General features: G+C 52.2%; 1 protein-coding gene across 1 annotated transcript in view; it reads left to right on the top strand.

Annotated features, from left to right (window-relative positions):
- Positions 1-3,671: 3,671 nt before the first annotated feature.
- CPXM2 (carboxypeptidase X, M14 family member 2) overlaps positions 3,672-11,816 on the top strand; it is a 136,169-nt gene continuing 128,024 nt past the window's right edge. The window contains exons 1-2 of the mRNA XM_023729881.1: positions 3,672-3,809; positions 11,428-11,579. Coding sequence (XP_023585649.1) covers positions 3,672-3,809; positions 11,428-11,579 — 290 coding nt within the window. The remainder of the gene's footprint in view (positions 3,810-11,427; positions 11,580-11,816) is intronic.

The raw sequence follows: 11,816 nt of genomic DNA, 5'->3' as shown, positions 1-11,816 counted from the left end.
GGGTTGGGGTCTACCTGGGGACTTCCAGCCTGAACACACAGACCTGGAGCTCAGGGGAGCTGTCAGGGCTGGGGTTACCTGGGGCTGGGCTCTACCTGGGGCTGGGGTCACCTGGGCCTGGGGTCTACCAGGGGACTTACAGCCTGAACACACAGACCTGGAGCTCTTGGGAGCTGTCAAGGCTGGCGTTTACCTGGGCTTAACAGCCCGTATGATATTAGACCCTGGGGATAGAAGGGCCCTCCTAGAGAGAGAGTGAGGAGGGCCAGAAGAGCAGAGGGGCCGAGACCCAGCTCTAAAGGACATGAAAATCTAGTCCCCGTAAAAAGGAGGCAGAGGAACCCGGCTCAGGGAGCTGGGAGGAAAGCCAAAGAAATCTGGCATTCCAGAATCCAAGACAAGAGAGTGTTTGGGAAGGAGACCACCGTCCACTGTAGCCGATGCTCCTGAGAGATTGACTAAGACACGGAGTGTAGTAACGACCTTGGCGGGAGCTGTTTTGACCTTCAAGTTGACCAAGCTCACTTTCCCTGCTTCTCGGTCCACAGTGCAGATTAGAACACTTCTCAGCTTGCACTCTTCCACGCTACAGGTCAACCCCCAAAAGAGACATTCCTCCTGTCCCTCAGGTTCAACTCCAATCCCCCAGGAGAGAAGATGCTATTGGCCCTGCCCGATTCCATGCTCTGCAGAGCCAGCCAGGTGTGGCCCAGGGTCAGGCCGTTATGCAGGGCTTGGGCTGAAGCCAGCTTCCCGTTTCCAGAAAATGGGACAGTGTTGCCTCCTCAGCTGGCGTTCACTTGCAAGGATGCCCACTCTATCTGGTCACAGTCAGGCCTCAGCATCTTTCTGGGGCTTTCTGTCTGTGGACCTGCAGCTGCTGGTCACCATGGAAACAGAAGATTTTGTTCACCACTTCCCCTTCTTTCTCTTGCTCTCCTCCTCCCCTCGCTTCCCCCTCTTTCCTTCTTTCCTGCCCTCACACCCACTCTTTCTTCCCCTCTGCGTTCTTCCCTCTATTTTTAGTCCTCATTTTCTATCTCACTTGTCCCGATTTCCTCATCTGGCTTTCTTTTTCTTTTTTTTCTTTTATTATGGATAGCTTTGTTAGGCACCTTTAATTCCCTTTGTGGGAATAAGGTGACAAGTACACGTATATATTCATTTATATGTACGCACATACCCACCTACACAGGTAAACACATTTATGAGGCAGTAATCCCAGCGCTTTTACCAAGCCAGTGTGACCCAAACAATTATTAGAAAAAGAATAATGACTGGGGGACAGTGTGTTCCGGTCTTGTCACTGGCCGAACGCTACTTGGAGTACAAAGGTTTTTTTTTTCTCCCTCTGTTTATCCTGAGATTCCGCGTTTAGACAAAGCAACGCTTCTCTGGCATATCTGCACATAATTTAAAACAGCCGAGGTTTGATTGCTCCTTTCTTAATAAACATAGCTATCAGTTTTGCTCGGCTAAAAATACCCACAGCGTGCCTTTTATTTTATGTATACACACAACCAATCCAGAATCTTCCAAGAATGCCTCTGCCAAACTCCATTCTCATTAATCAAATCAAGGCAGAGAGCCCAGAAGCCAACCAGAGGGAGAGCTGCGCAGGTTTAGAGCTCTTCATGGCTCTGAGCGGAGCCTGGGGACCCATCTCCATCATCATTATGTTCAAGCACTCTTCCAGCAGACCAGGTGTTTCCTGCCCAGCCAAGAACTTAGGGTGGACTCGTCAGACGGAGACAAACTGACACGCTCTGGCAGATTCTTCGTGACCCTGGAGAGCCAACTGGCAAAGGAAAACTGCAGCCGCACAGCACTTGACCCGTCATTTGGCTTCAGAGAGACGAAAATAACTGGGTGCTTGACTGGGTGGAGGGATTTTTGTTTTAATGAAATGATAGGTCATGGGACTCAAAGTGGCAGAGGGGGATCATTCATGAGGGCCCAGCATAAGATGAGTTAACCGCCTTTCAGGAACTCCAAACTGGACATCCACCAGAACGAGTGGTTGGCAGTGGAGGGGTGGGGCTCCTGCTCCCAAGCCCTGGCTGTGCTTCCTAAGGTGGTCAGCCTGGAGGTGTGTGCCCAAGAGGGTGCCAGAGATTGGAACAAACCCTGGCCACCGGCCCATTCTGGCCACTAGCTGATCCCTCCCTTTTCAGGGACCAGTCTGCAGGTGCTGTACCTCCTATGATCTGCAGAAAGTAGCTAAACGTAACAAGCTTCAGCTCCTCAGCTGTGCACTGCAGGGTTGCTGTGGGGGATACCGGAGACAGAGCAGGTAGAGTATCTTGCTCATTGTAGGTGCTCCATATACAGCACCTGTTATTAGAGACCCACGAACCCTGTGGCACAATGATTAAGTGCTTGGCTGCTAACCAAAAGGTCGGCAGTTCAAACGCACACAGCAGCTCCTCAGGAGAAAAGACTTAGTGATCTGCTCCTATAAAGAGTACAGCCTAGAAAGCCCTATAGGGCTGTTCTACTCTGTGACGTGGGGTCACATGGGGTTGCTATGAATCGAAATTGACTCTTCGGCATACAATAACAACAACAACATCAGAGGCTCACAGATGTTCTGGGTGCCTCTGCCTCACGGTGACGTGGGAAGGGCCCGTGTGGCCTTGGCTTGCTCCCCTTGTATCTCTGCAGCCTCATGTCCTGCCCCTTCTCTGCTCCAGCCTTGCAAAACCACGGGCTCTAAGCTCTGCCTACAACTTCTTCCCGCTTACAACTTCTTCCCGCCTACAACTTCTTCCCGCCTACAGCTTCTTCCCGCCTACAGCTTCTTCCTGCGCATTGCTTCTTTCTCTGGTTAGTTGTGTCCAGCTCTCATCTCTGTCATTGCTTCCTCTGAGCAGCTTCCTTGATGCCCCCATACTGGGATAGGAGTCCTTTCTAGGTGCTACTTTGCCCCGGAGTGTCCGCATATCACACTATGGAAGACTTCTATTAACTTGTCCATTGGACCATGAGCTCTTTGTGCAGGAGTCCCTAGCACCTAGCAGGGTGCCTGGAACATAAGAGGCGCTCAGTAAAAGCTTGCATGAATTAGTGAGTGAAAGAGCCACCAAACTCCCAGGATATATCAAGGGGAGCAGATGGCCAGTGGTGAGTCAGTGACTCAGGTGTGTGGTTGGATGAGCAACTCTGTTGACACCTGTGTCTTGTGTCTGTTTAGCTCATTTCCACAAGTAGTTAGTAATGGACTATTCTGAGCAGAACTGGGTATTGAATCTCTATCTCGGTGAGTAGAATTGGGAGGCTGGCTGAGGCCTCCTGGGGCAAGTGGGGAGGCGGAGAAGCTGGGATCTGGTGGTACAGGGGCTGGGGGGACTCTCCCATCTGTAGGCCTGGCCCCTGAGGCAGGGGTCAGCGGTGCAGCCTCCAGGACCTATGTGTGGAGGAGTAAAGTTAGCCTTAACTGATGCTGACATGGCATCAAAGGACTCTGTCGGGGTAGAGGTCGTGGCGTTGGCCTCCATCTAAGGCCATGGATGCCAAGAATCGATTCCCAGCCTTCCGAGGGAAAAGGATCGGCAGAGCCTGGCCCAGTGTGCAGGCCCTGGCCCAGTGCTCCGGTGTTCAAATCAGGGCACACGTGGGTGTTGATAAGAGGATGAATGAGGCAGGTGTCCAGCTGTGCAGACTGGGCCAACATGGCAGGCCTGGGCTCAGTGGCGCTGGCCTGGGGAAGGCTCACCCAGATGTTCCCGGCCTCTATCTGCAGCAGCAGGACTGTGGTGGTCTTACCCACCAATGGGGCTGAAGCTGTGGACCAAGTCTTTGCACTGGCCGTATGACTCAGGAGAGGCCTGGGGCCGAGCCCACTCATGCCAGGGAGGTCTCCGGGACCCAGCAGGCCTGAGGTGCCGAAGCAAGGGACACATCTCTTGGTGGAGTCTTCACTTCCATGTGGAAAGCTCAAAGCCATCAGCATGGAGGGGCGGAATGCTTGGTGTGGTTGAGACTGTGATCAGGGTACTGCCCGTGGCCCTCATGAGTGATCCTCATGGATGACCACATGCCTGGCACCATCCTTGGACAGAGGCAGGGGGGATAAATCATCTCCTCCGTGGTCTCTGCTTTCAAAGAACAAGATGAGGAGAGAAGCAAGGCTCTAGTTATCCACGCCTGCCTTGCCTTCTTAGGCTTGTTGTAAATGAAACCTGAATGACTTGTTGAAAGATTTTCCTCAGGGAGCTCTTACTCGCTTTCCACTTGAGTCATACTGTAGACATCAGAGGCTGACTGTCAACCTCTGGATTTGGGGATGTGTCAGCAAAGATTTAAACCGTGCAATGGAAAGAGGAATATTCTGGAAGCTTTGAATAGCCCAGCAATGAAGCATTGTTGGACACAAGTAGCCTGAACAAAGGCACTTAGAGCCCAGTGATGGGCTGGGGGAAGGTTACAAATGGCAGGTAAACAAGCGTCAATTTGTCATACACAACCATGTAGAAAGGAGACCCACTAGCGCGGTGAGTGAGCGCTCGGCTGCTAACCAAAAGGTTGGTGGTCTGAACCCACCAGCCGCTCCGTGGGAGAAAGATGTGGCAGTCTGCTTCTGTAAAGATTTCAGCCCTGGAAACCCTATGGGGCAGCTCTGTTCTGTCCTATAGGGTCACTAGGAGTCAGAATCGACTTGATGGCACAAATGACAAAAAGAGCCACGGAGAACATTAAGTATACAGCTGTCTTCCCCTTCTGGGGATGGCACCAGTTCATTACTTTATTCAATACAGATTTGGGACTTAGGCAAAGAATGTTCTTAAAAAAATTTTTTAAGCCTAGTGTGAACTGCAATCTTAATTTATAGACACTTAGAATTGGGGAGGTGGGGGAGCAGCCAAGGACAGTCACACCTCCAGGCCCAGAGACCTCTGTGGGCAGGTGGGATGTGGGCCGGCACGATGCTCTGTGGGAGCCTTGAGCATGGATGTGTAGACCCTCAGGGTGGAGGGAGTGCAGCTGCCCCCGAGGACACATGCCATGCACAGCCCCTGCTCTAGGGTGAAGGTTTTGCTGTCACCATGTACGGGGACCAGCTTGCTTGAGGTTAGAAGGCAGGACGTTCCTGAGCCCAGCCAAAAGCTGGAAACTACAGCTTCGAAATGACAGCATTGCCTTTTAAAAGGTAACGTCAATATGTTAGGTTATCATAAAATGTCAGTTACACTCAGTAAGGGTTAAAAATGAACTTCCTTGCTTTTTTTGGTTACTGTTTTAAATATGTCTTTGAAATTAAGATACAATTTACATGTAGTGAAATTGATATTAATGGTAGAGGTAGCTGAGTTTTAATAAGTGTATTGTTGTTATTAGCTGCCAACAAGTTGGCTTCCGACTCATGGCGATCCCATCTGTCACAGAATAGAACTGCTCCTTGGGTTTTCTAGGCTGTAATCTTTATGGAAGCGGATTGCCAGACCTTTCTTCTGCAGAGCCCCTGGGTAGGTTCGAAAAGCCAACCTTTAGGTTGCAGCCAAGGGCAAAACACTTGCACTACCCAGACTCCTTCACAAGTGTGTAAGCATCACCAGATCAAGTTACGGAACATTTCCTTCACCCTAGAAAGCTCTCTGGTGCCTTTTTTATCACCAATAACCTCACTGCTGTTTTAAACCCTCAGTCAGCTCTGAAAATGTTGCCAGATTCTGCCCGACTCCAACTGTTTTGGAAGACTCGACTCGGTTGCCTGGTCCCTGTGCAGCAGCCCTGGTGCCCAGGCAGACAGATTAGGTGGCCCCTCTCCTCAGCCATCACCCCCACACAGCCCGCACTGTAGCCAGGACCTCAGACGATGGTGGTCTTCACGTGGGTGCTTGTCTTCCCACTAGGCTGCTCGCTGAGGCTAACACCCTCCTCCTTCCCCTGGGTGGGCCGGGTCAGCCACTGTTGGCCGACTGAGTGAAGGAGCAGGTGAAGAAATTAGCAGGCCGTCTGGCCCATCTGTGAGCAGGATGGTTTCTGCCCTTCACTGTAGCCCGGGGTCTATGCGGCTCAGCTCTGGCCAAGCTGCAAACTTTGGAATCTGAACCTTCTCACTTCCTTTTGGAGGTGCCCTGGGGGAGCAAAGGTTTAAGTGCTGGCTGCTAACCGAAAAATTGGCAGTTCAAACCCACCCAGAGGCTCCGAGGGAGAAAGACCTGGCGATCTGCTCCCGTAAAGATTACAGCCTAGAAAACGCTATGGGGCAGTTCTACTCTGTCACATGGGGTCACTATGAGTCGGAATAAACTCAGTGGCAAACAACAACAACACAATAACCACAACACACAACAATACCACCCACCACAACACCACACAATACAACCACGACACAGCACAATTACACAGCACGACAATACAATGACAACAATGATCGCAAACGACAACAACAGCGCCTTCTCTTCTTTCTGCATCAGAAGGTCTGCTGCTGAGCCCCTAGCCTGGGAAGCATCCTTCCCTCCTTCCTTCCCACCTACAGCCACACCAGCAAGTCCTCCTGATCCTGCCCCTAACAGCTGGCTGTGCCCTGCGCCTTCTTTCCTGCCCCAGCCCAAACCACCGTGTCTTACCTGGACAGCCAAGGGCCCCAGACCCTCTCCCTGCATCCTCACTTTCCACCCAGATCTGTCCTCCTCCCAACTAGGATCCCTGTTGTGTCCATCCCTTCTTTAAACTCTTCTGTAAATTTCCGTTGGACTTAGAATAAATTCTAACCTGATTAAAAAAAACCCAGACAAAACCAACTGCTGTCTCCTTGATTCTGACTCGTGGTGAACCCATGTGTGTCAGAGTAGAACTGTGCTCCAGAGTGTTTTCAATGGCTGATGTTTCAGAAGTAGATCACCAGGACTTTCTTTTGAGGCACCTCTGGGTGGGTTTGAACTGCCAACCTTTCAGTTTAGTAGTCGAGCGATTAACTGTTTGCACCACCCAGGGACTCCCTTACTGTTTATTCTGACCTACAACCCTGGCTGGGCCTGGCGCCCACCTGCCATCCCAACTTTATCGGTACCGATCTTCCTGTGGCACTCAGTGACCGGGCCACACTGGACTCTCTGTCCCTTGAGCTGGCCTAGCTGCATCTCATCTTCCAGATTCTCACTTGCCATGGCCTTTGATGTCTATCTGGATGCTGTTCCCTCAAATGAGCTTGTGCTGGCTCCTTCTCCTCCTTGGGGTCTCAGTGGGGACTTCCCCAGAAAGGGCTTCCCTACCTGGCCTTCTCCCAAACTGGGCCCCTTCCCTTTCTCTCTGTCACAGCACCCTATTTCTTCCCTCCCTCTTTCCTTCCTTCTTTCCATCCCTCCCTCCCTCCCTTCTCTTTTCTTCCTTCCTTCCTCCCTCCCTCCCTCCTTCCTTCCCTCCCTCCCTCTCTCCCTCCTTCCTTCCTTCCTCCCTCCCTCCTTCCTTCCTTTCTTCCTCCCTGGCTTTCCCTCTGCTCTCCTCCCTCCCTTCCACCTTTCCTCCCTCCCTCCCTTTCTTCCTTCCTTGAAGAATTCATTCCTTGATTTCTTCCTCCCTCTCTTCCTCCTCTCCCCACTTCCTTTTTCTCTCCTTTCCTCCCTCCCTCCCTTCCTCTTAAGCATTTATCAAGGCTGTATACGTTTTGTTGAGGTATTGATTTATTTGACATGCCCCCCCACCCTCACCACACACACACACACACACACACACACACACACACACTGGGGCTTGAGCTCTATGGAGTGGGGACAATGTCCCTTCCCTGCCATGGACACAGGGTGCCCCATCCGAGGCCAAGGACTGGTATTTGATGAGTGCACAGATGAGCCTGTGAGAAGGGACTCCATGGTTCTATGGTGGGAGCAGTGGAAGAAACATTTTGAAAATGTCGCCTTCCAAATATGTCACTGCTCTCGGGGACCCAAAGCCAGTCCCTAGGAGCGGGCACCCAGGGACGGCTCTCCACCTCCGCAAGTGATCTTTGGCAGGCTTAGGGTGGGTCTGGGGGTGGGGGTGGGGGTCCGGGGGGCTGATGCCATCCTCCTTTGCTGTGTAAGGGGTAAGGACACAGCAGGTGCTCTGTTCACCGAGGCCTGGGGCCCGCTTGCCCTGGGCGTTGTCTGCACCAGGCAAGTGCATTTTCACGATAACATTGCATAAAGCCCAGAAATCTGAGAAAAAGCACAGTCTGACTTGAATAATCGTCTCTTCTAATTACAGAAGGCTGTGTAGTTTGAAAGGAGAAGAGTTTTCCGTTAGGAGGGCTCTAAAAATAGTCGTGATTTGAACCGCCTTCTCCAGTGTCAGCCTGAACGGCACTCACACCAGCAAACTGTTGTGGCAGCAGAAGCAGGTAGCCCTACACGCGGCCGCCTCTTGTAAACTTCACGGCGAGGGAGCCCTCCTGGAAACACTGCTTAGAACACGCACACCTGACCCCACGCTTCTCACGGGTGACTCTCACATGGAGTTCCTTGTGCCTAATGTACATGTACAAGCGCAGCAACTCCTAAATCCCTCAAGGTGAGCTCCAGATGGCAGCTGATGGGCAGCTGGAAACGTCCCCGGGAGAAGAGCACAGGGTTGATTTCTGCAAGGGAGGCCACCATAGAGGGGCAGTACAGACATCCTCCCCGGTCTCCCCACCTCAGCACCGTTTGGGAGTTGCTTCCCATTGTTCCAGAGTCCATGGGTGGTGCAATTCGCTTGGCTGCTAACTGAAAGGTTGGCGGGCAGTGGTTTAAGTCCCCCCAGAGGCACCACGAAAGAAAGGCCTGGCAATCTACATCTGAAAATTTAGCCATCAGAAACCCTATGGAGACAGTTCTAGTCTGATATACATGGGGTCACTATGAGGCAGAATCTATTTGAGACAACTGGTTTCCATCGCCCCAGCCCTTGGTGGTTTGCAACTCTGCTTCTCAATCTCCTTCCAGAAAATGCATGGGAATGGCCTGACTCCCAAGGAAATGGCAGCATGAGGTTTCCCACATAGATTTCTTAGCTCTGGAAGGTCCCCAGGTCTGGCAGGGACAAGTTTGGGGACATTCAGGGCACGCGGAGCAAAGTGTAGTATTTATGCATTTATTTTGGTTTGGCATGCCGCGGTGGGGACTTTGCAGTTTAATCTCTCTGAAGCATTGCAGCTTCTGGATTTAATTTCGGCTTTACTCTGCTATCTTGCATACATGTCCAAGGCTCAGAGACAGCTGAGTGGGGCTGGCATGATTTATAGCAGGGATGTTTGGCGACCTGGCGACTCCGTCAAAATCCTGTAGCTGTCTGGAAGAAGGGAGGCTCCAGCTACTGGGGTGGGGAGGCGGCCGTTGCAGCAGGAGGCATGAGCTCGCTTCGACTCAGCGTCCGGCTACAATTTGTGTCATGTTTCCCAGTTTGCAAAGCATCTTCACCCCGTCTCGCATCTGAGCGGTATAGACATTGCTGTTACTTGCTGTCAATCAGCTCTAACTCATGGCCGTCTCACGACAACAGAATGAACCGGTTCCCAGTCCCACACCACGTTCACGATTGTTGGTATGTATGAGCCCTCCGGTATGTTTACGGTCATTGTGTCAGTCTGTCTCACGGAGGGTTTCGCTTGCCTTAACTGGCCCTCGCTTTACCAAACACGATGTCTTTCTCCAGTGATCAGTCCCTCTTGATGATGTGTCCAAAGCAAGTGAGTCCAGCCTTTCCTGTGGAGCAGCTCTGCTCTGTCACATGGGATCGCTAAAAGTCGCAGTTGACTCGATGGTACCTAACAAGACAAGTCGTTGCAAAGACCTCGTCGTTGGGTCATTTCACTGCACACCTGCCAGCTGCCTGGCCCCACGTGTGTGGTCACAGGGCGAGTCTTGGGCCTCTGCCCTTAGGGACTCCAGCCTCACAGTGCAAAGGGGGTTTATTCCTCAGTAGGTGAGAGAAGCAATGAAGTGTCTGGGTGCTCAGGGTGGGGGGCTGGGGCAGGAGGTCAACGAGGGCATGGGAATGGGGAGGAAGTGACACTTGAACCAGAAGGAGGGCTGGGTTGGTGGCACAGAGAGGAAGGGAGGAGGCTCTGAGTGAATGAGGAAGAGGAAGGCCCTCAGAGTGGCTGGAGAAGGGGTGCATGGACAAAGGAGTGGGGGTGAGTATGGAAACACAGGTGAAGGCCCAAATCTGGGAGAGCCTGGTACCAATCTTTATTGAGCACTTTCCTCGGGCCAGGTATAGCACTGAGTGGGGTCATACCTTAGTGAAAAAAACAGATATGGTGCTCCCTGTGGGGGTGATAATAACAATCAAACCGTTCCGATAGCCAGGCTCTGTTCTCAACACTTTACAGGCGTTAACTCATGGACTCACCACAAGTCTGTGAGGTGGGAACTCATATTGTCCCCATTTCCCAGATGAGAGCACTGACGCAAGGGGGGGTGCGGTGACCTGCCTGAGGACTCAGCTGCTGAGCGATGGAGCCAGATTCTGAATGCAGGCATCTGACTCTCTTAGCCGTGGTACCAGCCCATCTCTTACAGTCAAGCATCAGAGCAGTCAGAAAATAATTACAGAGGTAAAGAGGTGGTGCCGTGAAGAAAAAGACCAGGACGCAGAGCCGGGAAATCAGGGAAGAAGGGGAAGTCCTCCTTGGGATAGAATTTTCTGGAAAGGGCTATGTGAACAGGTGACATTTAAGTTGAGCCCTGAAGGATGAGAGGGATTTTATTTACGTCACTGGTAACTGGGGAGGTTTCATTTGAAAAAGAACATATTGTATATTGATTTTCATTGTCAATCTATTTTTATTTCACCTCATAAGTTTTATTTCTTTTTTTCCTTCCCAAGAGGGAGCTAAGAGTGGAATTAGCCCACCGTGAACTGAGGTGAGGTAAACTCATGAAACATGCAGGAGTGGGCAGGAGAGATGCAGGTCAACACACGCGTGAGATGGAGCTTCCCTGTAAAGCTCCTGTTTCTGTCAGCCTTTAGATACGCCTGGCAAACCTCACTTCATCTGGAGCTCTCAGGTGTTTAAAACATTAATTGGTTTGGCTCCAGTTTTCCTCTTGGAGAATGAGACCCGCCGTAGAACTGGGAGTGCTGTGCCAGCCGGCAGACGGTCTCTGCACGTTGTGAGCTGCCCCCGCCCTGGCGCCCCATTCGGGGGACAGAAGAGCTTGCCTGGTCTCAAGGTAATAGCCACATCTTCTTCCTCCGATGGTGTGACCCTGGCCTGGGAGGACCTCAGGCATATCGGGGGAGGCCCCTGAGTCTGAGCCCAAGAGGTCGCGTTGGAGGAAAATGCAGTCCAGGCTGATGGGGACTTTGAAAGTCAGTTTCGGTCCCTGTTTATTGAGCACCTACTGTATGCAGGGCACTGGGACAAGCCTGAGGGGACACAGGGAAGAGGCAGACTCTGGGCCCTTTCTGAAGGTCTTTTCATGCATCCCTCCAGCCCATTTACTGAGCACCATCTGCACGCAGGTGAGAGGCCACTGGCCCTACGATGACCCTCGCTGGAGGGGCTCACTGGGCCGTGGGGGCATCACTCCTGTGGTGCCTACACAATATCCCAAGGACCCCGAGAGGCGAGAGAGCCCTGTGCGAGCCCAGGGCAAGGGCTTCCTCATCAAGAGGTGCTTGGGCTGAACCTTGATGTACAGGTAGGAGTCTGCCGGGAGAGGAAAGGCCAGAGTGTGTTCCAGGCAGGGCCACAGTGTGTGCAAAGGCAGGGTGACAGGAGAGTGACAGGCAGGGTCATAGTGTGTGCAAAGACGGGGGTGACAGGAGAGTGACAGGCAGGGCCACAGTGTGTGCAAAGACAGGGTGACAGGAGAGTGACAGGCAGGGCCACAGTGTGTGCAAAGACAGGG

The sequence above is a fragment of the Trichechus manatus genome, unplaced genomic scaffold, assembly GCF_000243295.1.
Source record: "Trichechus manatus latirostris isolate Lorelei unplaced genomic scaffold, TriManLat1.0 scaffold00031, whole genome shotgun sequence".
Classification (NCBI taxonomy): Eukaryota; Metazoa; Chordata; class Mammalia; order Sirenia; family Trichechidae; genus Trichechus; species Trichechus manatus.
The sequence above is the reverse complement of the archived record's forward strand: the minus strand, read 5'-3'. Positions and strand labels throughout refer to the sequence as shown.